The sequence below is a fragment of the Staurois parvus genome, unplaced genomic scaffold (genome assembly GCF_062004578.1).
Source record: "Staurois parvus isolate SC_StPar_1 unplaced genomic scaffold, SC_StPar_1.0 ptg000365l, whole genome shotgun sequence".
Taxonomy (NCBI): domain Eukaryota; kingdom Metazoa; phylum Chordata; class Amphibia; order Anura; family Ranidae; genus Staurois; species Staurois parvus.
The window spans coordinates 1,023,303-1,042,167 of NW_028318161.1; the positions used below are offsets into that span (position 1 = coordinate 1,023,303).

An 18,865-nucleotide genomic window follows, 5' to 3' on the forward strand; every position below is an offset into this window, starting at 1 on the left:
ATGTAAACAGGTGACAGCAGAACCCTTCTATGTATACAGGATCCTGTAGCACCCCTCTATGTATACAGGATCCAGTAGCACCCCTCTAGGTATACAGGATCCAGTAGCACCCCTCTATGTAAACATGTGACAGCAGAACCCTTCTATATATACAGGATCCAGTAGTACTCCATGATCTATACAAGGACCACCAGTAGCACTCCTCTATGTATACAGGATCCATTAGCACCCCTCTATGTAAACAGGTGACAGCAGCACCCCTCTATGTATACAGGTGACAGCAGCACCCCTCTATTTAAACAGGTAACAGCAGCACCCCTCTATTTAAACAGGTAACAGCAGTACCCCTCTAGATATACAGGATCCAGTAGTACCCCATGATCTATACAAAGCCCACCAGTGGCACCCCTCTATTTATACAGTACCAGCACTGTATCTATACACAGTTCCCGCGCACAGCTCTGATATCGCGACTCTTGGTCGGGCAGTGATGTCACGGTCAGGTGACTGGAGGGGCCGGCAGGAAGAAGGCGGGCGGGGTGGGGACAGGAGATGGTGAGCAGATCGGACTAGACAACCATGGATCACATCTCCACCCCAAAGGTGAGCCGGAGACAGCGGTGTGTCTGTGTACTTCTCAGAGTGATCAATAAAGTTCTGCTCCACTCCTCTGTGTGCACTGTGATTGCTGCGAGCCCTGCCTTCCCCGGGACGGATGGATGGATGGTTCTCGTGTCCTGGGGACTGGAGTGATGAGGCGCATTGAGGGGAGTGGAATGGGGTTTGTAGGTGATGGGGGGAGGACGTCATAGGACAGACGGGGGATGGGGGGCATACAAGTGGGGAGGTGGAAGCGGCAGGAATAATAGGGTGTATAGGAGTGAGGGACCAGTAATGGGTCACACTGGGGAAAGAGCAAAGGGGCTGGTAGGTGATGGGTTACATTGGGTGAGGTGCGATGGGAGCCATGGGTTACATTGGGTGAGGTGCGATGGGGGCCATGGGTTACATTGGGTGAGGTGCGATGGGAGCCATGGGTTACATTGAGTGAGGTGCGATGGGGGCCATGGGTTACATTGGCTGAGGTGCCATGGGTTACATTGGGTGAGGTGCGATGGGGGCCATGGGTTACATTGGCTGAGGTGCGATGGGGGCCATGGGTTACATTGGCTGAGGTGCGATGGGGGCCATGGGTTACATTGGGTGAGGTGCGATGGGGGCCATGGGTTACATTGGGTGAGGTGTGATGGGTTACATTGGGTCAGGGGTACAGGGTTACATTGGGTAAGTTGTGATGGGGGCTGCGGTGTTGGCAGTTGCATTGAGTAAGGTGTGATGGGAGCAGAGGTGATGTGTTACATTGGGTAAGGTGTGATAGGGGCAGGGGTTATGGGTTGCATTGGGTAAGTTGTGAAGGAGACAGGGGTGATGAGTTGCATTGGGAAAGGTGTGACGGGGACAGGGATGATGGGTTGCATTTTGTAAGGTGTGACGGGGGCAGGGGGTAAGGGTTGCATTGGGTAAGGTGTGACAGGGACAGGTATGATGGGTTGCATTTTGTAAGGTGTGACGGGGGCAGGGGGTAAGGTTTGCATTGTGTAAGGTGTGACGGGGGCAGGTGGATGATGGGTTAATTGGGGTAAGGTGTGACGGGGGCAGGGATGATGGGTTGCATTTTGTAAGGTGTGACGGGGGCAGGGGGTAAGGGTTGCATTGGGTAAGGTGTGACGGGGACAGGTATGATGGGTTGCATTTTGTAAGGTGTGACGGGGGCAGGGGGTAAGGGTTGCATTGGGTAAGGTGTGACGGGGGCAGGGGGTAAGGTTTGCATTGTGTAAGGTGTGACGGGGGCAGGTGGATGATGGGTTAATTGGGGTAAGGTGTGACGGGTTCCATTGGGTAAGGTGTGATGGCGGCAGGTAGGCGATAGGTTACATTTGGTAAGGTGTCATGGGGGCTGGTAGGTGATGGGTTACATTGGGTAAAGTGTGATGGGGGCAGGGATGATGGGTTATATTGGGTAAGGTGAGATGAGAGTTGCATTGGGTAAGTTGTGAAGGGGGCAGGGATGCTGCATTACATTGGGTAAGGTGTGATGGGGGCAGGGGTGATGGGTTACATTGGGACAGGGGTGATGGGTTACATTGGGACAGGGGTGATGGGTTACATTGGGTAAGGGGTGATGATTTGCAGGGGGTAAGGGTTGCTTTGGGTAAGGTGTGATGAGGGCAGGGGGTAAGGGTTGCATTGGGTAAGGTGTGACGGGGGCGGGGGTGATGGGTTCCATTGGGAGCGCTGCGTAAATTGATGGCGCTATATAAGTACCTATAATAAATAAATAATTGGGTAAGGTGTGACGGGGGCAGGGGTGATGGGTTCCATTGGGTAAGGTGTGACGGGGGCAGGGGTGATGGGTTCCATTGGGTAAGGTGTGATGGGGCAGGTGGGTGATGGGTTACATTGGGTAAGGTGTGACGGGCAGGTGGGTGATGGGTTACATTTGGTAAGATGTGATGGGGGCAGGGATGATTGGTTACATTTGGACGGGGTGATGGGTTACATTGGGTATGGTGTGATGGGGGTAGGGGTGATGGGGGTTGCATTAGGTAAGGTGTGAAGGGGCAGGAGTGATGCATTACATTGGGTAAGGTGTGATGGGTTACATTGGGACAGGGATGATGGGTTGCATTGTGTACAGGGTGATGGCTTACATTGGGTAAGGTGTGATTGGGGCAGGGGTGATGGGTTGCATTGGGTAAGGTGTGATAGGGGCTGGTAGATGATGGGTTACATAGGGGCAAGGGTGATGGGTTACATTTGGGTAGGGTGTGATGGGGGCTGGTAGGTGATGGTTACATTTGGATAAGGTATGATGGGGGCTGGTAGGTGATGGGTCACATTGAGACAGGGGTGATGGGTTGCATTGTGTATGGTATGATGGGTCACATTGAGACAGGAGTGATGGGTTGCATTGGGTATGGTATGATGGGTTACATTGAGACAGGGGTGATGGGTTTCAATGGGGGACAGGAGTGATGCGTTGCATTGGGTAAAGTGTGAGGGGGCAAGGATGATGGGTTGCATTGGGTAAGGTGCGATGGGGACGCGTGATCGGTTCTATTGGGTAAGGTGTGATGGGGTCTGGTAGGTGATGGGTTGCATTTGAGTAATGTGTGATGGGGGCTGGTAGGTGATGGGTTACATTTGAGTAAGGTGTGATGGGGGCTGGTAGGTGATGGGTTACATTTGGGTAAGGTGTGATGGGGCTGGTAGGTGATGGGTTACATTTGGGTAAGGTGTGATGGGGGCTGGTAGGTGATGGGTTACATTTGGGTAAGGTGTGATGGGGGCTGGTACGTGATGGGTTACATTTGGGTAAGGTTTGATGGGGGCTGGTACGTGATGGGTTACATTTGGGTAAGGTGTGATGGGGGCTGGTACGCGATGGGTTACATTTGGGTAAGGTGTGATGGGGGCTGGTACGCGATGGGTTACATTTGGGTAAGGTGTGATGGGGGCTGGTAGGTGATGGGTTACATTTGGGTAAGGTGTGATGGGGGCTGGTAGGTGATGGGTTACATTTGGGTAAGGTGTGATGGGGGCTGGTAGGTGATGGGTTACATTTGGGTAAGGTGTGATGGGGGCTGGTAGGTGATGGGTTACATTTGGGTAAGGTGTGATGGGGGCTGGTAGGTGATGGGTTACATTTGGGTAAGGTGTGATGGGGGCTGGTAAGTGATGGGTTACATTTGGGTAAGGTGTGATGGGGGCTGGTAGGTGATGGGTTACATTGAGACAGGGGTGATGGGTTGCATTGGGTAAGGTATGATGGGTTACATTGGGACAGGGGTGATGGGTTGCATTGGGTAAGGTGTGATGGGTTGCAATGGGGGACAGGAGTGATGCGTTGCATTGGGTAAAGTGTCATAGGGGCAAGGATGATGGGTTGCATTGGGTAAAGTTCGATGGGGACAGGGGTGATGGGTTGCATTGGGTAAGGTGCGATGGGGACAGGGGTGATGGGTTGCATTGGGTAAGGTGCGATGGGGACAGGGGTGATGGGTTGCATTGGGTAAGGTGCGATGGGGACAGGGGTGATGGGTTGCATTGGGTAAGGTGCGATGGGGACAGGGGTGATGGGTTGCATTGGGTAAGGTGCGATGGGGACAGGGGTGATGGGTTGCATTGGGTAAGGTAAGATGGGGACAGAGGTGATGGGTTGCATTGGGTAAGGTAAGATGGGGACAGGGATGATGGGGTGCATTGGGTAAGGTAGGATGGGGACAGGGATGATGGGTTGCATTGGGTAAGGTACGATGGGGACAGGGGTGATGGGTTGCATTGGTGCATTGGGTAAGGTACGATGGGGACAGGGTTGATGGGTTGCATTGGTGCATTGGGTAAGGTGTGATGGGGCAGGGATGATGTGTTGCATTGGGTAAGGTGTGATGGGGTAATAGGTCTCATTGTATAAGATTTGGGGGGGTGAAATGTCACCAGTCTATTTTTTTTCCTGGGTTGTTACAACCTATAACACTGTCGGGGTGCGTATACCAGCCACCTCTTATTCTGCTGCATCTGACCCCCTTTTACTCACCTGTTCCATCACACCGCTGTAGGGGCAGATCAGTGATCTCTCTAGTGGTCCTATTACTGGTGTAATTCCTGTAAAGACATTCAGAAAAATAAATACCTCCATTATTTGTATACATTCAATACAGTACTTTGTGATCCTTTACATGGCAGTGGTTTTATTTTACACTGGGCCTCTAGGAAGGGCAGTTTTTGTTGCCCAATACTAGTGGCCACTGGATCCCAATCTTCAGATTCCAGCTGTCAACTTCCAGTGCTGTTTCGGAATCTGATCACTTTGAGGTAATCCAGCAATTCCTGTTTGAGAAACGATAAATAAGGCCCTGCATTGTTTATAAAATGTCAGGACGGTATTTTTGCACCAACTGTTCATGTGCCTTATTTTGTTTTGGCGCAAGTTGCAGTCTTTTTTTCTCTTTTGTTTGTGAGATTGCTGGTTTGTAACACATAAGGGTTTTTTTACTTAAACTGGAGAGTACAAAATGTGGTGCAGCTGTGCATGGTAGCCAATCAGCTTCTAACTTCAGCTTGTTCAATTAAGCTTTGACAATAAAACCTGGAAGTTGATTGGTTTCTGTGCAGATCTGCACCAGATTTAGCACACTCCAGTTTTAGTAAATCAACCTCATTGTTCTTTGATACACTTGTATGCTTCTAGAGATCAATGACATTTATACACTGTTGCAACACTCAAAACCTCACTAAAAAAGTGTTAATGAAGAAAAAAAGTAGAAATACGCCCCTGTTTACTATACACTGGGGTTCAGGTAAAAGCAATGGCATTGTAGACAACACAGCACAAGACATCACAGGCTGCACGCTGCGCTCTGTATTTATAGGTAAAATGCTAGACAGATGCCAACTCTACACAGCAATCTTTGGAGGAAGTGTGGAAACTGCACTCCTTTATATAGAATATCCCTTAGCACTCAGTCGTGCAACATCCTGCAGTTTACAGCAGTCAAATAACATTTTTGATGGTTGACGTTTGTTCCTTCATTTTGTACATTGTACTCGAGCATGCAAACAGACCTTGTATGAAAAACGAAGGTACCCCTAGTCGGTGCCCCCCACGTTCAAACAATGTAAAAATGCTAGCAAAAACAGGATCCTCAGCTTCATGAGAATGAACTGTAGCACTCCATTGGACCAACATGATAACCAAAGAACAGGTAACTCGGCAGTGGCATTCCCCCTATTTACTAAGCACGTTTTCCACTGTCATTAAAGAAGTGAAGTTGTTTGTATTTGCCCCTTCCTACTACTGATATGCAGAGGTTTGCTGCTTGGAAAACCTGGGAGAAATCCAGCTGGTCTTCACTGCAGGCTGTCCGGCTTCAGAAACCCATTAGGAAGCAGTGTGTTTGGCTTCAAATGATGGCATCTTTATAAGTCCATTGCCACTCTTATAATGACTGACCAGTGGGAATTGCTGCCTTTACTAGAAACGGGTAACATTTTAACTGCATTTTCAGAGTACAAAGAGATGAAATATTGTTGATTCATGAGTGTGAATGCTAAGATAATTTGTTTTGTACTTGAAGCGTATTTTCAGGTTGTAGTGCAGAAAAATGTGTTTGTACTTGATTTGTTTCATATATCCTTTTTTGTTACCCTTTCCTAGGTAGAGAATGTGAAATTATTAGACAGATACACCAATAAGAGGCCTGCCAATGGCACCTTATACCTTACTGCCACTCACCTTATTTATGTTGAAGCTACTGCTGGAGTCCGTAAGGAAACATGGGTATGTATTGGTACTCTTCTATAATTTGAGCTTTGGTTTTTAGAGGGGTTTCCAGGTTCCCAGAATGGCAGTTCAGTGTTTTGTTTTGCTTAAAACCCATCTCTAGGATAAAGTTCACCCCTTCTCCCATTATGCCTTATTCCTAGAGTCAATGAGCATTTAAACCTAGCAGTGTGGGGAAAGGCCTTACTGCAAGGGTAGTTACCAGAATTGAGCTTTAGGGTCCATTTTAGACCAGATGCGTTGGGACATTTTTTAAACGCATGTCTACACATGGACCTGTAAAAATAAGGTGTGTCAATGGGAGCAGTTCACACTGGAGTGTTGTGGTGATATGTGTTGGTTTGGGCTGGAAAAAAAAATAAAGCATCCCTACTTTTTTAATGCGGAGCAACACATGCTTAATGCATGTCAGCACATCATGCATCAATGTACAGGGAGAACAACAGGCTAGCAAAGTCTGGCTCCTCTTCTTTGCCATAAATTCTTTGGATCTTCCAGGAAGTGAAGAGAAAAACAAACACGTACGTTAACCTGGGCTCAACAATCATGTTGAAGTGTGAATGTACTCTTAACCACCTCAAGTCCTGACACTTTGACCCCCTTCTAGTCCAGGCCAATTTTCAGTGCTATCACACTTTGAATGCAACACTGTACCCAAATGAAATTTTTACAGTGGTTTTTTTTAGATAAATAGAGCTTTCTTTCGGTGGTATTTAATCACCACTGGGTTTTCACTCAGTGGTGAACTCATACGTAGGCCAAGCCCACATATGTAAAGGTGGTCAAACCACACATGTGATGTATCGCCGTGAACGTCAGAGCAAGAGCCATAATTCTAGCACTAGACCTCCTCTGTAACTTTATTCTGGTAACTTGTAGAAATTTTTAAAGCTTGGAGATTAAGTACCGTAGATTGGCGCCATTCCACAAGTGTGCGCAATTTTAAAGCATGACATGTTTGGTATCTATTTACTCGGCGTAACATCATCTTTCATATTTTACAAAAAAGTTGGGGTATGTCATTTTTTCTTTTTTTTTATACATTAAAGTGTATTTTTTTTCCCAAAAAAATTGCGTTTGAAAAATATTTACATTTTTAAAAGCTGTCCATTTTGGTTTTGGTTTTCGGCCAAGCACATCCTGAATTTTCGGTTTCGGAACCAGAATTTTCATTTAGGTGCACCACTTCTTTATAATTACTACACTGGGGGCAGTGATCAGGGACACTGGGGCAGGCTGACACTGCAGTCTGTGATTGTACATGCAGTGTGACATGCTACTGTACACTCTCACACTGCAGCAAAGGTTCTTACTTTCATTTTCCATTGTTTACTATGTGATTGCTATGATTGGACACAGAAATTCACATGATACAAGACCATATGATCACCTGGGAACACTGATCACAGGGGTCTCTTCTGTGAGCTGCGCAGGAGCCGCCTGTGCACGCTGATGTTAACCCACAATGGTGCTGCTTCCCGTCCGCTGTGGGTGGACAGGAGGTGGTTAAAGTATAAATAAAGGGAGAACTTTTTAGTTTTGGATAGACTAGAGATGAATTAGAACACCTGAGGATTTTTACTGCTGTCTGTGCCTCTGTTAGGGAGATTCAACCTGCCTATCTGTCCTGTTTTCCATTATCACAGAAAGTGAAAGAAAATCCTAAATTTTGGGCTTACCAGAACAGAAAGTTCCAATAGGGACGTTAGTTTTGGTGACAACTAAGGATTTCCCAATTTCAGACAGATTTTTTTTCTCCCTTCCTGTTTTGGCCATGGGGAAGGAAATGAAGGGAAACTCCCTATTGGGAATTTATTCATTTATGGCAAAAAAACTGACGGGTTATAACCTTCACTAACTCTAGCATAGCTTAATTCAAAAAAATGCCTTTAGCTCTACTTTAATCCCAGCTTTTCTGGCAGTGGTTCCTGTATGAATGTGTTGTCACAGATTTAATTAAAAAGTTGGCTCCTGGAATTTAAAGATTTGCCTTGCACTTTCTTCCAAACTTTCTTTCTCAGATTGCTCACCACCACATTTCCTCCGTGGAGAAACAAGCACTCAGCACAACTGGTTGTCCACTTATAATTCATTGCAAGAATTTTCGAGTGGTCCATTTCGTCATTTTGCGGGAACGGGACTGTCATGAAGTTTACACGTCACTGCTCAAACTATCGCAACCAGGTAGACTGAAAACCAGAAAATCCTTTGAAACCACTGTTTATTCCCATGAAACTTTTTTGCTCCTGTACCTGTTATAAGAAAGAAATTAGAATACAGATAAGAATATTGCTAGCATTCTTCAAGGAGATAAACAGCCATGTGTGATGAATTGCTAATACACTCAGTATGTTGCCTCAGCAACCAATAAAGTTCAAACTTTCCCTTCAAAATTATAGAGAATAAAACTTACAGACTGCCCTATATAGTTGCTCCTACAAAAACTTGGATAAATTAGGTATTTTTGTGAACTGTCAGTCATTTTCTATTTAAGAAGAATTTTAGGCAAAACTTTTTTGGAGGGTTATAGCCCCTGACAGGTTTTTTTTTTTGGTCATCTGTGTCCCATTGGGCAGATTTCCCTTCACTTCCTGCCCCATAGCCAAACAGGAAGTGAGAGAAAATCCCTGCAAATTAAAGAAATCCCTTGGGGCCCTCCAGGTCACCAGAACAAGTGTCCAGTTTGGAAGATTTCCCCTCTATTTCTTTTCTCAACAACCTCAAAATTGGGATTTCCTTTTACCTTCGCCTTAAGTGATAATGGTAAACGGGGCACATAGAGAGGGTGAATCTCCCTAACGAGCACAGATATACTGACAAGTGTTCTAATTCATTTCCACTCTACCGAAAACCCCCCCAAAAAAGTTTTGCCTCAAGTTCTACTTTATAGACACTTTAATATCTGTTATAAGAACCAGAGTTACTCGGTCCCTAGACCTAGCAAACTCAAGATACAGATCTCTAATAATGGTGTTGTGCCATCTGGGACACTGCATAAAAAAACAGTTGCAATGCTGCTTCTTTCTAAATGATTGTAGCAGAACTGAAAATGTTTTTCCCCAGTATAAGTGGTTCTTCTTTTTTGACACACGTAGTTAAGAATGAAAAAGGAAATGTACCCTACATTGCATGTTAAACCACTATGTTCTGGATCAGTTTCAGTTATATAGAGAAACGAAAACTCAAGAGTAAACCTATGTACTACCACTTACATTAAAAGCAAAATAAGGATGATATAGAATCAAAGAAAAAATAGGGAATCAGATATGAAGTCAAGGTTGAAGCTAATAAGAGACAGAGGATTCCTATAGGCGAGCAGCTGCTCACATTATTATATGTATCCCCACATAGATACAAATATAAAATACAAAAAATGTGGCGCTTGTCCAAAATTTACCAATATGCATATAGTGCTTGTAGAGCCAAAGTGTGTTGTCTATATGTATAATGAATACTATTTATAAAACTATACCATAAACACTTGAGATAGATAGATATAGATAGAGATATATATATATATATATATATATATATATATATATATATATATATATATGAGAGAGAGAGATTGATTAAATCTAACAAATTAATACCCATACGTTTATAAAGGTGCATGTGCAAAAGTGCTCAAACAGTAATCCATAAGTGCATAGAATAAGTATTCTAGCAAATCAAAAAATGTCTCTAATATATGGACGTTTTATGTCAAAACGCCACTGCTGTCAACACACACACCCCTGTTAAAATGTCAGGTTTCTCTAATGTAAAAAAAATTAGACAAAGATAAATCATTTCAGAACTTTTTCCACCTTTAATGTAACCTATAAACTGTACAACAAACTGAAATCTTTTAGGTGGAGGGAAGAAAAAATAAAAAAAAACCTAAAATATGGTTGCATAAGTGTGCACACCCTTAAACTAATACTTTGCTGAAGCACCTTTTGATTTTATTACAGCACTCAGTCTTTTGGGGTATGAGCCTATCAGCATGGCACATCTAGACTTGGCAATATTTGCCCACTCTTCCTTGCAAAAACACTCCAAATCTGACATATTGCGAGGGCATCTCCTGTGCACAGCCTCCTTCAGATTGCCCAACAGGTTTTTGATCGGATTCAGGTCTGGGCACTGGCTAGGCCATTCCAAAACTTTAATCATCTTCTGGTGAAGCCATTCCTTTGTTTATTTGGATGTATGCTTTGGGTCGTCATGTTGAAAGATGAAGTTCCTCTTCATGTTCAGGTTTCTAGCAGAAGCCTGAAGGTTTTGTGCCAATATTGACTGGTATTTGGAACTGTTCATAATTCCCTCTTCCTTGACTAAGGCCCCAGTTCCAGCTGAAGAAAAACAGCCCCAAAGCATGATGCTCTCACCACCATGCTTCACTGTGGGTATGATGTTCTTTTGGTGATGTTCAGTATTGTTTTTGCACCAAACATATCTTTTGGAATTATGACCAAAAACGCCAACCTTGATTTCATCAGACCATAACACATTTTCCTACATGCATTTGGGAGACTTCAGATGTGTTTTTGGCAGAATTTGGCAGGGCTTGGATATTTTTCCTTGTAAGAAAAGGCTTCCACCTTGCCACTCTACCCCATAGCCCAGACATGAAGAATACAGGAGATTGTTGTCACATGTACCACAAAGCCAGTACTTGCCAGATATTCCTGCAGCTCCTTTAATGTTGCTGTAGGCTTCTTGGCAGCCTCCCAGACCAGTTTTCTTCTCATCTTTTCATCAATTTTGGAGGGACATCCAGTTCTTGGTAATGTCATTGTTGCACCATATTTTCTCCACTTGATGATGACTGTCTCCACTGTTTTCCATGGTATATCTAATGCCTTGGAAATTCTTTTCTACTCTTCTCCTGACTGATACCTTTTAAAAATAAGATCCCTCTGATGCTTTGGAAGCTCTCTGCGGATCATGGCTTTTGCTGTAGGATGCAACTAAGAAAATGTCAGAAAAGACCTACTAGAACAGCTGCCCTTTATTTTAGGTTAATCAGAGGCATTGTAAATGATGGCAGGTGTGTAATGACTGCTATTCAACATGATTTTGAATGTGGTTGCCTAATTCTGAATGCAGCTAAATCCCCAGTTATAAGAGGGTGTGCACACTTATGCAACCACATTATTTTAGTTTGTTTACCCCCCCAAAGATTTCAGTTTGTTTTTCAATTGGATTGTACAGTTTATAGGTCACATTACAGGTGGAGAAAGTTCTGAAATGATTTATCGTTGTCTCATTTTTTTGCATCACAGAAATCTGACATTTTAACAGGGATGTGTAGAATTTTTATTTCCACTTTAGATCAGAGCTAATATCTGGCACTGGGATGTTAACTCTCATCTATAGGTTTTTGTAAGATACTCCCAAAGGGTTAATTACTAAAGGGATGTAAACCCTGCAACTTTCCCCAGAACACTGCAAGTGCATCAGCTGATTGATAATGAAAAAAGTCACTTCCGTTCAGATTCACCTTGACTTAGCCAAACGAAAAGCTTATACTTTAGAGCAGAAACAGGTAGAAATATGCAACAAAGTTTGTTAAAGTTGTTGCAATGTACATAGATCACCCAGAGGGGATTATTTTTTTTGTTTTGTTTTTTTTCTCTCAGTGAAAGTGGAGTTGCTTTTTAATGTATTGTGCTGCAGTCTTTAGTACTACTTTTAATAAAGACTTGAAACAATGAGAACTTTTTTATTTTTTTTTTCTAATGCCTTTTATTTTCATGGGTCAAGTAAAATACAAACAATGACCATTCACAAATGGCCACTCAAGTATTATATTTTCAAATGGGCAAGGCAAATGTTTCTGACTAGAACAGTAGGCAGGAAAATGATAAAACAACACCAGCAAGATTATTGGGTATCCATAGCTGAAAATAGGCCTGTAGCAGGTCAAATGGACACCTAGCTATAAATGATGACTGATAAATCAGAGATGGCATGTTCTACATATACTAGTATGGTCATCGGCTGTGTAGAACATACAAAGGGAAAATAGAGCAATGCTGCCAGTAACTGGGGATTCCTAATAAGGAAGAGGTAAGGAGGGGGGATGGAGGAGGGGGTGGGGGGAGTACAGAGTCGTCCATTTCCCAGTTTAGGGTGAGGTGGGGAGGGGTTCACTGGGAGGCGGCTAGCTCATTGAGATAAGAAACAGTGTAGACAAAGTAGTTTCAGTGTCTCAATGTTTCAGTACAAGACTCTTCCATGTTAGGTAAGATGGCTGTAAGTTCCTCCATATCCCGGAGATCATGAATTCTAGCAAATCAAAGAGCATTAGTGGGAGGGTCGGCACTCCTCCAGTAGATTGTAATACAGGTCTTAGCTGCATTTAGGAGTTGGATTGTCAGGGAGGATTTGTATTTTTTAATAGGTCTCACCATCAAGTGCAACAGACAGGTCCCCGGTTTGTCATGCAGATCCACAGCAGTGAGTTGTTTTGATAACTGAGGTCAAATCCCGCCAGAACGGCTGAATTCTTGGACATGTCCAAGAGATGTGGAGCATGGTCTCTCCTACTAAATGTGTTGGGGATCTGGGGAAATATACGGTGAAGCAAGTAGGGGACCCTGTAGCATCTGGTAAGGATCTTGAAACCAGTCTCCTTAACCTTTGTGGCCATAGAGGATTTTTGGCTGAAATTAAGAATTTTCTTCCTCTGACTAGAGGTGAGACTCAGACCAAGATCAGGTTCCCACTTTGTGAGAAAGGAGGGTATGTAGTCCTACCAGGATGTGTTAGAATGGCATTAAGCTAGGAGAGACAATGGCGCGCTGGTTCCCCTCTATGGTACAAGGATTAAAATCCAGTAAGCTAGTGGTTAAAACCTGGAGAGAGAGCGCCAGTGATGGAAGTGGTACAGCTGGAGGATGCCCCAGAAATCCAGGGGGATGGCAGCTAGATGAGTGAGATCCGCAGTGATTAACTGCGCCTCTGATGTTAGAAAATCCAATGGATGAGTAACTTTAGGTGTAAAGGCGGTAGAATTGCCACTTATGGAGGTCAGGATTAGGTTGTCCATGATCGGAATCATGGGCATGGGGAGCAGAGAAACCATTGAACTGTGGAACGTTTCCCATGCAACCCGGAAGGTACTGCCAAGGGTGAGGTGCTTACACAGATACTTGGGTATCGGGGATGCAATCCAGGGCCAACTGCAGTCCTCTAACTCCATAGAGACCCAGAGTTTCGCCTCCATGGCAGTGCCAATCAATTATTCTAGTAAGATGCACTACCCTATAGTAAGTTTGAATATCAGGAAGGGCCAGTCTTCCAGATGACTTAGGCAAGGAGAGGCTCTGTCATTTCTGACGTGATATCTTATGGGACCAGATAAAGTTACAAAACTGGGAGCAGATATTCTGGAAAAAGGAAGAAGGCAAATATAAGGGAAGAACTTGTAGCAAATAAGGAATTCGAGGAATCTCTGTCATTTTGATGGCATTGCAGCAGCCGAACCAGGTCAGCGTCAGGGAGTGCCATGTAGTAAGTTTAAGAAGCGGTTCAAAATTTGCCGAATAAAGTTTAGATGGATCTGGGGTAATGTTCGTCCCTAAATATCTGATCACACTGGAAGCCCATTTGAAAGGAAAAGAGGGCCTCCAACTACAAATTCTCTCTGAATCCGTGGAGACGTTTAGAGCAGATGACTTGCCCAGATTCATTTTGAAATGTGACAGCGCCCTGTATTCCTTAAGAGACTTTAGGAGATTTGGTAGAGAAGTAAGTAGGTCTGTGACAAAAAAGATCAAATCATCGGCAAAGACCGCCACCTTATGCATCCTGGAGGACTTTTAGTAACCAGTTATGTTGGATGTGGACTTACATTTTACCCCACCGAAGAGCATTAATCCTCTGAAAATACGTAAAGGATCAGTTCACCTTTTAACAAAAAATAATAGATGCACATTTTGTGAAAAGTCTTTCAGAGGGATGCAGCACTCTTGAAATTGCTAAGATATTGGGGCTTGATCACAGAACCATCAAACGTTTTGTTGCAAATAGTCAACAGGATCGCAAGAAATGTGTCGAGAAAAAAAGATGTAAATTATCTGCCAAAGATTTGAGAAAAATCAAATGTGAAGCGACCAGGAAACCATTATCTTCCAGTGCTTCTCACATTCCAGAACTGCAACCAACCTGGAGTGCCCAGTACAAGGTGTTCAATGCTCCTGAGACATGGCTAATGTAAGGGAGGCTGAAACTCAACTACCACTGAACAACACACATAAGTTGAAATGTCAACAATGGGCCAAGAAATATCTGAAGACAGATTTTTCAAAGGTTTTATGGACTGATGAGATGAGTGACTCTTGACGGAGCAGATGGATGGGCCCCTGGCTGGATCAGTAACGGGCACAGAGTTCCACTTCGACTCAGATGCCAGCAAGGTGGAGGTGGGGTACTAGCATGGGCTGGTATTAATAAAGATAAGCTAGTTGGACCTTTTCTGGTTGAAGATGGACTCAAAATCAACTCCCAAACCTACTGACAGTTTTTAGAAGACACTTTCTTCAAGCAGTGGTACAGGAAAAAGTCTGCATCTTTCATGAAGACCATGATATTTATGCAGGACAATGCTCCAGCGCATGCATCGAAGTACTCCTTTGCGTGGTTAGTCAGTAAAGGCCTTAAAGACGAAAGAATAATGACATGGCCCTCCTCTTCACCTGACCTAAACCCTATTGCGAACTTATGGGCCCTTCTTAAATGGGAGATCTATGGTGAAAGGAAACAATACACCTCTCTGAACAGTGTCTAGGAGGCTGTGGTTGCTGCTGCACAAAAAGTTGATAATCAACAGATCAAGAAACTGACAGACTCCATGAATGGAAGACTTATTTTTTATATATTTATTTGTAAATATTGAGTTATTTATTATTCTCACTTTTTAACAGATGAAAATAAACAAGTGAGATGGGAAAATGTTTGGTTTTCTTTTTAGTTGCATAGTAATTTTTCACACTAATAGTTGCCCAATAATTGTGCATACATAGATATTCTCCTAAGAAAGCCAAAACCTCACTTTTACTTTCTTAAATATTCAAGTTTGAGGTTTATTAACATTTTGATTGACTGAGAGCACTGCAGTTGTTTAATAATCAAATTAATCCTCAAAAATACAACTTGCCTAATAATTGTGCACACAGTGCATAAGACACACGGTGTGTGTCTCAGCCCCGCATCCTGCTCCCTCCACACTAACTGTGATTGACAGCAGCAGGAGCCAATGGGGGAGAGAGACCCGGGAGACCCACTGCTCCCCTGCACAGTGCTGGATCGAGATTAGGCTCTAGTAAGTGTTAGGGGAGAGGGGCTGTGGGGGGAGCAGCACACAGAAGGTTCTTTACCTTCATGCATGAAGGTACAAAACCTTTTCGCCTTTATAACCACTTTAAGGTTATTCTATTATTTTAAATTGTTCTGTCCTTTTAATTAAATGGGTAGGTCCAAATTTTATTTTACATTCTGACAATTACATCATGAAATGGGATATATTTGAAGACCTCGATAGCAGGTAAGTTTTTTTTATTAGGCTTTAAATTCTTTTGAAATGAAAATTCCATAATAGATTGCAAGTGTCGAGTTATATGTGGCGTTCTACAGTATATGTTACTGTATATAATATAGTAAAAAATATATGGAATTAGGGTAATCTACATTGTTTCAGTAGTTAAGTCACAATCCTAAATTGGTTGTACAGATTTTCAGCCCCCTTGACTTTGTAAGTGATGCTTGAAGTTAACCATATTTGTGTGATTGCAGCACAAAAGATCCATGTGCAGAAACCCAGTGTTCTCACAGATGGTGGTTTTGGAGCAGAGAAACAATCCCTATACCTCAATCAGAATTTGGCATATGTCAGATGGTATACCTGTCCGTTTCTGATCAACCATGACAACCAGACAATTCATATGATATTCAGACTACAATCCATAGCAAATGAGCTGCGTTTGTCTATGGAACCCAGGGGAGAAAGCCTGCATGAGTGACCTCATAGCAAGCGGCTTGCTGTGGTGGGCATTTGGTAGGGGGGAAGATCCAAGAGCGTGCAGGGGACCACAGAAGAGGAAGATTGGGGCTGCTCTGTGCAAATCCATTGCAGAGAGCAGGTAAGTTGTGTTTTTTTTTTTTTTTTTTTTTTTTTTTTTAAATGTGATCCTTTTAATCAGAATACAGACAGAGCCTTAAAAAGCTCACTGAGTATATTTCCTGAAGCCCATGCTGTATAGCAACATGCTTCCTTTATCACCAGCCATATTCAAACATCCAAAACAGCTTTGAATCTATTTGGTGTTAACAATTCTTATCAGTGATCTTGCGAGAGACAGGAAGGAATATACAGTGGCCAAATTTCTCAGAATTTTAAGAAGCAGAGCTTCTTAAATCATTAGAATGAAAAGAAAAAAAAACTGAGTGGACTGCTGTAATGTAATACCTGCATGAATTTGACTTGATTGGCCAGTTATGAGTAGTAAGCTTAGTGTCTCATCATTAGAATTTTATGTCAGTCTTTTGTTTAGTAACATTTAATGTGAAGTGAAATTATAGGCCAGCAAAGGATATTTCTTTATTTGACTTCTGAATGTGTTTATTCACAGGACTGGATGGGAACATTGCCCCGATTTTCTCTTTTAATTAAATTGTTTTTATGGCTCAATCAATTTATTATTTCTTGGCAAGTTCGTAATGTGATGGGCTCCCTGTCTTGTTTATTGCAACCATGATGAATTTGCTTTGTTATTTGGGCTTTGAGTTACGTGTGCAGGAAATTGACCTTGTGTGCATCACGCTTCAGCAAACATGCAGGATTCAAAGGAAAGAGTTTTGTTAAATGGATTCTGTTATGGTAGTATGTGCTACTGTTGACATTTACAAAACCGGAAACTAAAAGTGGATTGGGAATTTATATTTATAAATTCTATTTTTCTGTTTCCATAGTGAAATATGAAGAACTGTATGCATTTTCCTACAATCCCAAGTCTGATCAAGACGAGCGGCTTATGGATTGGAAGCTAATCGACCTGAAAATGGAATACACGCGTATGGGAATTCCTAATGATTACTGGGTGTTTAGTGATCTCAATGTAGACTTTAAGGTTTGTATCTTAACCATTTTGTTAATTGGAAGATTTATTGCTGTATTAACTTCAACGTGACCATGTAAGAAACCTTGACAGGTAGCACTAAGGGAACATAATGCTTGTTGCTGAAGATTTCAAAGCATATCAAGAGATATTTATTAGTGGGAGAGCAAGGCAAGGCAATATCGCTTTGTTTCTAGCTTGGATCTAGTCTGTCTTTGTAACCAGTGACCAAACAGTTACGTATGATAAAATATCTGACTTGGGCAATGTTTTTAGCCTTGGCTTCTAAACACTAGCCCAAAAGATTATCTGCTTTGGCAAGAATGTGCCAAAGCATATTATAAGAGTAAACCAGCTCCCCAAAAGCCCTAAAGTGTTACTAAGTTAAAATAACATGTATAACAATATGTTATCCTCAACAGCTCTGTGCAATGGTACTGCACAAAGTAGCCTTGATCCTCCTTTTCTCGTTTTTCCTGCTGGGTATCTTGGCTTCTCCTCTTTTTAGTGTGTTCCCATAGCAAGCCGTTTGCTATGGAGGCGCATGGTGTCTGTTTGCTCCTGCGCTGTGTGTCTGTGGAACCATGCTCCATAGACTCACATAGCCGGGCATAGCACCAACCCCCACTTCCTCCTCACTGCATTTGATTCACAGCAGCAGGAGCTTGAGTCCTGTGTGAAGAGGAAGAGAGGGGAGAAGAGATGCAGCCATGCACAGTGCACAGGGAAGGGGGAGGACAGAGAAATATAAAATGTTTTTTACCTTAATGAAACAGGCTTGGCTGAGAGCAGCTGGAGCCATTGGGTCATGTCATGCTGCTCTCGGTCTAAACCTGTAAGTGGGGGGAGGAGGCTGAGCTGGGCTGGGCTGTGTGGCTGAATAGATGCAAACAGCCCGGCTCAGTAGTGAGCCCGCACGAATTCCCCCCCATAGGAATAAAAAGGTGTAAATGTGATAAGGGGGCACCAATCCAATTATAATCAAAATTAAATATGATGCAGCTACCCCTTTAAGTGTAAATAACACTAAAGAAATCTAAAACGATGTAAAGGTAGGTTTATGGACAATATTTGAATTTTTTCGTTGGATAATAAGCAATGATTATTTTTCACAGTTCGTTTGTTTATTATTTATTTAAGGAGTCATTTGTATCACATTTATTGGTATGAGTAGCACCTTTTTTTGTAACTCTGGTTACATATATAATGTTTGTCTGCACTAAAGTGGTGGCTTCTCTTGATTCTATTATTACCAGGTTGGTGCCCCTTTTTCACATATTAATTTTTTAATAATAACATCCAGCAGCAAATGTCCACATGAATCATAAATCAAATGGCAAAAAGTCCATAACATATATAAATATTTTTCCGACCACCATGCCTTTAAGTGCCAGTGTGAAGTCATTCTTCCTTAATT

General features: G+C 42.9%; 1 protein-coding gene across 1 annotated transcript in view; it reads left to right on the forward strand.

Moving 5' to 3' along the window:
- Positions 1-502: 502 nt before the first annotated feature.
- Positions 503-18,865, forward strand: part of MTMR8 (myotubularin related protein 8) — an 83,162-nt gene continuing 64,799 nt past the window's right edge. The window contains exons 1-4 of the mRNA XM_089685186.1: positions 503-603; positions 6,218-6,340; positions 8,365-8,527; positions 17,303-17,460. Coding sequence (XP_089541312.1) covers positions 580-603; positions 6,218-6,340; positions 8,365-8,527; positions 17,303-17,460 — 468 coding nt within the window. The 5' untranslated portion in view covers positions 503-579. The remainder of the gene's footprint in view (positions 604-6,217; positions 6,341-8,364; positions 8,528-17,302; positions 17,461-18,865) is intronic.